Consider the following 8,902-nt stretch of genomic DNA (forward strand, 5'->3'; position numbering starts at 1 on the left):
ATAGATATGTATAGACCTACACATTTAACTGTAATAGTCAAATTCAACAAAATCAATTAGGGTCTATATCTTTACTATTAAATATAATAATTTATTACTATTCGTTTTACTCAAAAAAATGCTGCCTACGTTCATAATTTATTATATTTTTATCATAAAAGCCAAAACACTACACCATAAAGAAAGTTTGTGAAAGAGGAGTTGATTTTTAAATCCGAAGAGGGATAAGTACTTTATCATTCATCATTCTGTAGAACAGCTTACAGAGCTGTTAAACGTCTAGAGAAACAAAAAAAAATGTTAAACGTCTAGATCTAGTAGTGGTAGGCCATAGAAAACATTAAAATGTCATCCGCAAGACCTGACGAACACGGAATACCTAGTGAAATTAAAGAAAATTTAGCTTCATTTGATACACATTTATCAGAGTTAGAGGCTGAGTTAAAGGCCCTCCTCTCTATTAATCGCAACGAGCTTACAGATAAGTTGGAGCCCATTGATGCTGCTAAAGTAGATTTAGTTGCTGCATATGCTATCAACTCCTTGTTCTGGATGTACATGAATGTTTGTGGGCTCAACCCAAAAGAACATGCAGTGAAGCAAGAATTGACAAGAATTCAGAGCTACATGCAGAGGGTAAAGGAAATTGAGGACAAAAAGAAAGCTCCAAAACTTAATAAAGATGTCAGCAAAAGATTTGTGAAAAGTGCTTTATGGCAAGCGGCTCAAAAGAGAGAAATCTCTGCAAATACAGAACCATCCACATCCCAGCAAAGTGTGAAAGAGGGCTCAGGGGGAAAGAAACAGCGAAGAAAATAACAGCATTACTTTGTTTAGTTACTCTCAGTATGTTTTGCTTATGTGACTTATTAATGGAATTTGGCCTATCCAGACAGCAAACATTGAAGGGCTGCAGATAGTTCTGGAATTGTGTTCAATTGCACCACATTTGTACAGATATACTGATTCAGTTTGTAAGAAATGTTTTATTTTCTCTAAAACAAACATGTACATAAAGATGTAAAATAAAATGTCTATTTTTATGCTGTCAACTAGTCATCTTTATATGCTTCCACTTGCTACCAGTTACAGTTGACAGAGTTCAGTACCCTTGGGCTCCACATTATTATAATGTAAAATATTAGCTCAATGTTAGTCATTCAAAAATCTATTAAGTTAAACTTTATGAAAATACACAGAAGCTTTATTTATTAATTTGACTACTGTAACAACATGAATTCTTTGTTGTTATTGTGGGTTCTTCAATATACTCATACGAGCAACAGTAGTTGTGAAACAATAACTTTATTTACACTTTGTACAGAGAATTAATAGACCCATAGTAAATCCATGGTCACAACTGGTATAAGTACAATCACAGTCAAGAAACAAAGTGTCGTAGTAACATCCTACATTCACAGCCACAGTCCTCAGGTTCAAGTTCTAGCACACAACACCCGTTCACCTTTTTGCTCTCCCTTTTATTCACCACTTTCTCTCCCCTTACGTACATGAGCGATCTCACCCAAAAGCATGAAACAACACATGACGATCGCTCAGACAGTCCTTCCGCTAGCCAGGTACTCTTCATTCATGCAAAACACAATATAATAAGGATACATAATTATACAGTCTGTGACACGTCCCCCCTTCAATTAAAATTTTGTGTAACAAAATTTATAAATACAATATTGGTAGGGCAGGATCATGTGCCAGACAACAAAATTTTTATACATCTCAAAAAACATGGAAAAATACATTCTTTGTAGACTAATGCACAAGCATTATGTGTAATGTATTCAAATATGAGAAAGAAAAACATTTCAATTACCAAGTAATTGTATAAACAAGACAAATGAGTTTAGTGAATTACCAAACTATAATACATAGTTGAAATTATCAAAGACTTAATTCAACTCATGAATTAAATAATTATATCCTATGTAGTAAAAAACTTCCTTAGCATCAAGGCATGTTATTACGACGCATGATTAATATACTTTGTTGTCTCCCCTAGTTGACCCATTTCAGACAAATCTAGGTCACAACACAACAACATTGCCTTTCACAGGTATGGCTAACACACAATTCATCATTGAGACTTCCGTCTTATTGTTATGCGGAATAATAGTCTCTAACTTTTACTTGATTTACTTTATTCACTGTTAATTAATAGTATAGAATAGGTTTAACATAATACAGTTTACAATCTTTTGAAATAGTACACAATTTATATTACTGATACAAATTGTTTGATATTTATATATTACAGTTACAGACTGTATAATATTAATAAACTGTAAATTGATAATTTAATCTTAGCACCCTCTATAGCATGAGTAATCGTTCTCGTGCAGTTGACGATGACCTGTATGCCATCTCTCCCTCAAATTGTAGCTTTTAGCTGTGCTACCATAATCATTTCCTAGATTTCGTGTAACTTGTGTTACTTCATTTGTTTTAATATTCTCCTCTGGTTTCTGAACAACGTCAGTGGTTATCTTGCTTTGTGTATGTTGGTTTGGTTCATCAACCAACTCAATATAAATATTATGGCATTGCTTTGGCCTCTCATAATATGTGTTGCGTCGGTAACTTCCATTAGTATACCTATTCACACTTTTGTTATTCTGATTTGAAGTTGATACATTTCTTAAATTACTGTATTTCTCACATGACTTTCTGTGTACATAATTGTTTCTTCTCTGATTTGCCAACCTATGCCAACATTGATTTTGGTAATGACCTGTTTTTCCGCAGTAAAAACATCTAGATTTTGGCTTCTTATAAACATGGTGACTGTATTCATAGTTTGCTAAATTTCTTTTTCTTTCATTCTGTGCATTAATGACATTAATGACATTCTTATTAACATGTTGACTGTATTCATAATTTGCTAAATTTCTTTTACTTTCATTCTGTGCATTAATGACATTGTAGTTTCTAGTTACTGTTTCATCTTTCTTAACTTCCTTGTGCTTCTTTATTGATTCTAATTCACACATAAATTTCTGTGTTAATTTCTCCATTTCTTTGTTAAATTTATTCTTGAGTTCTAGGATATCTTCTTTAAAGTTTGACTCCAGATTTCTAAGTAACTCCTCAATAGGTACGTTCTCTTTATTGTGGCTTATTAAGTTCACTGATTCATTAATCATCATTAGTTTATCATGATTCCTGCCATTCTCCGATGGACTTATTAAATCATCACTGCCATTGACTGATGGGCTTATTAAATCATTTTGACTACCATTCTCTGATGAACTTGTTTCTTGTTGACTGCCATTCTCTGATGGACTTGTTTCTTGTTGACTGCCATTCTCTGATGGACTTACGATACAACTTTCAATAATATTCTCGTGTACCTGCGTATCATTCAAAAAAGAGTCAATCTTAAGACATACTAATGTATCTGTCACCTTTAAATCATTATTAAGTTCAACCTCTGTTTTATCCTTGGGTTTCAATTCTTCCTGGACTATGTTACTCTGTTCTTCATTCCAAAGGTTGCCAATATTTACTTCTTCAAGTTCTGCTTTAAATTCTGTCTGTTCACTTTCTAATTTTGGTTCATTTGTGTCTGTTATAGCTTTCATTTCTAATAGTTCTTGTTTATATTCTAGTTCATGTAGGCCAACTTGTTTTTCCAAAGTTTCAGCCCTTTTATCTGCTCTCTGTTTTCTGTTTCTTTTTTTTCTCTTCCCTTTTTGTTGTACAGTCTCCTCTACTTTATCTCCATCTGACATTTTTTTTTCTTCTTGCATTTCTGTAATACCTCTTGATTTATTACACACTATTTCTATCACATCATCTAGTTCTCTCAATACATTTCCATGAGCTCGTTTGGGTTGTTCATTTTGTTCGTCCCATGCTTCTAATGCTTTTTCTATGTCTCGGTCAAATCGAGTGTTTGCCCAGGCTATCTGCTTCTTCATCTTCTTAATGCCTTGCGCCCTCGCTAGTGCTAGATATTCTTCAAAACATAACATTTTGATATATTTTCTATGACATAAAATATAAATTCATTAGTTGACAATAGATAAATGTTAATTAATTTACAATACCCTTTCTTGTATTCTGGCTTTGTTCAGTTGATTAGAGACATCTAGTAATCCAAGAAAAGTTCATAGTACATATATAGTACAAAAATAGTTCACTTTGTTGATTCCAAAAAGTTGAAAAAATTCAAAATAGTTCTAGTAGCCTGTTACAGAGTAGAAATTTGTCCAGTTTTAGATAAGACATCTTTAGGAACAGTTTAGGAACAGTTACAAAAATAAACTTGATCTGCTAAATCCAAACAGTAGAAAAACTTGAACAGCTAATCCATATAGAAAAAACTTGAACAGCTAAATCCAAACAGTAGAAAAGAAACACTAAGACTTGATCGGCTAAATCCAAACAGAAAAAACACACAGACGATATTTACTCGACATTGGTGAGACAATATCGAAATAAGGTGATAAAAATTATCACGTTGATGACTTGACTTGAACAAGACGTCTGACTTGACTACAGCAACCCTTCTGACTTGAGTGTAGATAGATGACTTTCAAGAACTTGACGTACTTGGTAAACAGTGGAAGACCACTTCAAAAACGTTGAAAACTGCTTACAATGATAATGTGACAATTCTTGATCACTTGTAGTAACACTGTAACTTCGTTGACGATTTCAGACTTCAATATAATTTACCAATGTAACAACATCACTTCTTCAATTGCTTCTGACAATGTAACAGTAGAATCAGTAACAGTAGCACCACTTCTTCAACCACTTTTGACATCATATGTAACAGTAGACGCTCACTTCTGACACCATATGTAACAACATGAATTCTTTGTTGTTATTGTGGGTTCTTCAATATACTCATACGAGCAACAGTAGTTGTGAAACAATAACTTTATTTACACTTTGTACAGAGAATTAATAGACCCATAGTAAATCCATGGTCACAACTGGTATAAGTACAATCACAGTCAAGAAACAAAGTGTCGTAGTAACATCCTACATTCACAGCCACAGTCCTCAGGTTCAAGTTCTAGCACACAACACCCATTCACCTTTTTGCTCTCCCTTTTATTCACCACTTTCTCTCCCCTTACGTACATGAGCGATCTCACCCAAAAGCATGAAACAACACATGACGATCGCTCAGACAGTCCTTCCGCTAGCCAGGTACTCTTCATTCATGCAAAACACAATATAATAAGGATACATAATTATACAGTCTGTGACAACTACATTATAATAGCTCATATATAAACAAAGTCCACATAAGGTCAGTAAAGTTATGCTTTAATTAATTAGGGCATATATTGGCATCAAATCATTTTTTAAACTATTAAAAGGCTGTAAATGTAATATAAAGATTCTTCATGGATTTTTTTTAAAAGCTTTTGTGAAAATATATTGTAGGATTTTAGTTGGTTTTTCAGTTTAAATCACATGAGCTTGATTATTATTTGTCCACAGATGTCATAAGTGATAAATAAGTTCGTTTTAAAAATATAGTTGTATTTGTAGATTTTAAATGTTATAGAAAGATTGAAAGCCTGGACCAAGCAATAAATTAGCAACTTTGGACGGAAGACAAAATTCAGATGAAAATTTTTGCTGCATAGTAATACAATCAAATGTTAATCAATATTCTGTTTTTTTTTTTTAAAGATGTGTATAAATTATTCACAGTAATAAAAAAAATGAACATTGAAAAAAAAAAAAAAGAGCTGTTACTTTTTAACTAAATTATTGATATTGCATATTGGATCTTTACATTTTAGAAATACCTAATGTTTTATGTGTTCTTTAAATATTAATTTTTAACATAATGATAAGGTACGGGTTGGATCGCTATATTGATCGCACACCATTTTACTGGTAATTACAAAAACAAAATTAACACAGTACGACCTTTTTAAAAAAAAATAAACAATAGTAGTTATTCTTTATTTTAAGTTTGCTTATTTATCTTTTGGAGGTATTCATACTCTCATCCAAAGTGTTTTTATATTGTTTTAACTAAATTTACCCGAGGTATTTAAGTATGTGTTCGTTTAATACATCTGTACGTGCTGATCATTTTGACTCATACTAACGTTCTTGAAGTTGTGTGAGAGCGTGTTTATTTTTCTGTACATTTATTCAGCCCCCCCCCCCCCCCTTTTGCACAAGATGCCTTAGGAAAATGTTCTGGATCATCTAACAGACAAGGGACCTGTAGATTCCCTCACTGCTACTATTGACATATCAAAGGTCAAATCGTATTCTACTGGGCATGCTTTAGGCAGTATTTCGTCCAGACTTTTTTCTCCTTGGGGGGGGGGGGAGCAGTGGCGGAACTAGAAAAAAAGGGCCACCCCGCAAATAAAATTTCTGGGCCCCCCCCCCTATATATATATATATATATATATATATATATATATATATATATATATATATATATATATATATATATATATATATATATATAATGTATATAAAACACATAATTAAAAAATTGGATACTCTTTCTGGCCTGTTCGGGTTTTGAAAATAAATTTCTTATTTTTTCAATTGAAAAAAATTACATGTCATGTTTGTGAGTGCATTTGTCTGCTTTGAATTTTTTTTCAGTTTTAGAACTAGTTTATTCAATTTTTGCCTACCCTCTACAATTAGCCGGTCAAAAGAATATAATGTATGTGTAATGGTTTCTTGTGTTATGTTTATTTTTATGCTTGTTTCTTTAATTTATATTATTTGTTTAGATTATTTGTTTTTAATATATTTTCTTTTTATGATATGTAATTCTTTAGTATTTTTAAAAAAAATAATAATTAAGAGTAGTAATTGTTTTTTAATTTGTTTAGTACAAATATATCAAAAGGAGCTTATGAGCACCCCTATTTACCTATTTAAAAAAAGGGAAATAAGTCTTGGAAGTGTTTTGAACGTTTGCCTATCTTTCACACTACAGCCGAGGCATATTTTTTTTTTACGCAACAGCATGCGTTCGCTACTGTATAACATCACTACTGTAGTAGATCTGTTTGTTATTTACAAAAGTTTATATTTATATCTTCAAGTCAAGAATGCAAGAAAATTATATTTTTTTAACCATAAAAAATGTATTTTGGTCGGCTATGGGCCCTTAAATGGAGTGCCCCCCCCCCCCTTCCGCATTGCGGTCAACATTTTTCGGGAGGGGGGGGGCGGACACTAGTAAAAGTGTATATTTACTATATAAATTCCATCTCGTTCGGGGGGGGGGGGGGGGGGCGGTAGACTTTTTTCGGGAGGCATTGCGCCCCCCCCCCCTCCCCGAAGAGATGCCTGGAAGAAACTCTGACTTCAGGTAAACAATTACCCTACGTTTCTAGACTGATCTTAAAACCCAAAGTTAATAGAATTCCCGTATAAAAGAGGGACGGAGTCCCTTCCAGCATTACAATGTGAACGAAGAAAAAGAAAAGAAGTACTCAGCAACAGTGGCGTAGTGAGGTCGGGTGTGACCCGGTGCGGCACTTAGTGGTGTCAACCCCAGAGGCGCAAACTTTCAAATTTTTTATTTGCACCTCCCTCCTCAAACTTTCGATTTGCACACACCCCCTCCTCAAACTTTCGATTTGTACCACCCCCCCCCCCCCCTCTCAAACTTTCGATCTGCACACCCCCCCTCAAGTTTTTCTCTATATATTTTGCTATTTTTTGCCTTGGTGTCACCCCCCTCCTAAATGGTGTCACCCGGTGCGGTCCGCACCCACCACCATCGCATACGCCTCTGCTCAGCAACCCCCCCCCCTCCAGGCCTTCAGACCCATCGGTACTTCACGCTTTGCTTACATGTTGGATAAGTGTGATGATACTCCGCACACATTCGACAGAAAGCTATCTGTATGTCCTACACTGAGAAAGCCATCTGTGTGTCCTGCACTGAAATCAATAACCCTAACATATTGCTCCAGAGTGCTGCTACTTTCAATCCATATTTGACAAATGTTCAACGTCTAATTATAAGAATATTTTTTAAAAACGTTTACGACTTATGTTAAAATGTAGTAGGCCTAGAAAAATTAAAAATTAATTTGAAAGACATCAGGGGCGACTGGGTAATTAAATTTTAAGAACAGCTTGGTCCTAATTACATCTGCCTGGCTTTCTGAAAGCAATTACAAAATATTAACTCCGTCTCATCGATAGTTAATTCCAGCAATTTTCCAATTTTCCTCGTCGTGGTTTAATTTGTAGAATAATTAAACAATTAGGCCTATTCATTTATAACATGTATTCTAAGTTTATTGTTAATTAACTGCATTATTTTCAGGCTATTTATGCTTTAAATTATCTAATTAAAGAATACACAGAAGGATAGTAGAGATTATAAATTTAAAATATAAAATAGGAAAAAATAATTGCACGTGATTTAGGAACGTAATTGTTGTTATTAAAGTGTCTAACAAATCGATTTGACACCAGAGGTCTCGTTTTCATGCTCAGCCATTTACTGTCAGATATTTAAATAAGTCAGCCATTAGCTTTCTGATATTGAAATAAATTTCATGCTCTCCTGTTTTCATACGCACAGATGACCATCTATACCAGCGTGATACAATATATTTAGGTCTCATAACACACCATTCAGAGCCGAACTGATTAAAATTAATTAATGCCCCCGTGTGTTTATAATTGCCTTTTTAAATAACAAGCCTACCTAGAATTTTAAAATAATTATTTCATATTCAAAATCTGGTAAAAAGTTAACGTTAAATACGACATTTTTGTGTAACGACTAACTAGATTTGGTCACTGTTAGATATGGAATAAATTCCCACAGCTGAAAAATCCCACTGCAGTAAGCCGCAGTATAAAAATACGACTGTGAAACACCACCACAAACACCCAGTGCCCATACAATGTCAGC

The 8,902-nt window shown here is 33.7% G+C and overlaps 1 protein-coding gene across 1 annotated transcript; it reads left to right on the forward strand.

The window, feature by feature from the left end:
* Nucleotides 1-318: 318 nt before the first annotated feature.
* LOC131944673 (nuclear nucleic acid-binding protein C1D-like) lies at nt 319-940 on the forward strand. The gene has a single exon (XM_059305451.1). The coding sequence runs from the start codon at nt 346-348 to the stop codon at nt 817-819; it is 474 nt and encodes a 157-aa protein (XP_059161434.1). The 5' UTR covers nt 319-345; the 3' UTR covers nt 820-940.
* Nucleotides 941-8,902: the final 7,962 nt, after the last annotated feature.

This window comes from Physella acuta, unplaced genomic scaffold (assembly GCF_028476545.2).
Source record: "Physella acuta isolate Inbredline_101_S28 unplaced genomic scaffold, ASM2847654v3 ptg000048l, whole genome shotgun sequence".
Taxonomy (NCBI): Eukaryota; Metazoa; Mollusca; class Gastropoda; family Physidae; genus Physella; species Physella acuta.

Bases quoted from the DNA above. Each gene is read 5' to 3' on its own strand.
- LOC131944673 (XM_059305451.1), top strand. From the start codon at position 346: ATGTCATCCGCAAGACCTGACGAACACGGAATACCTAGTGAAATTAAA.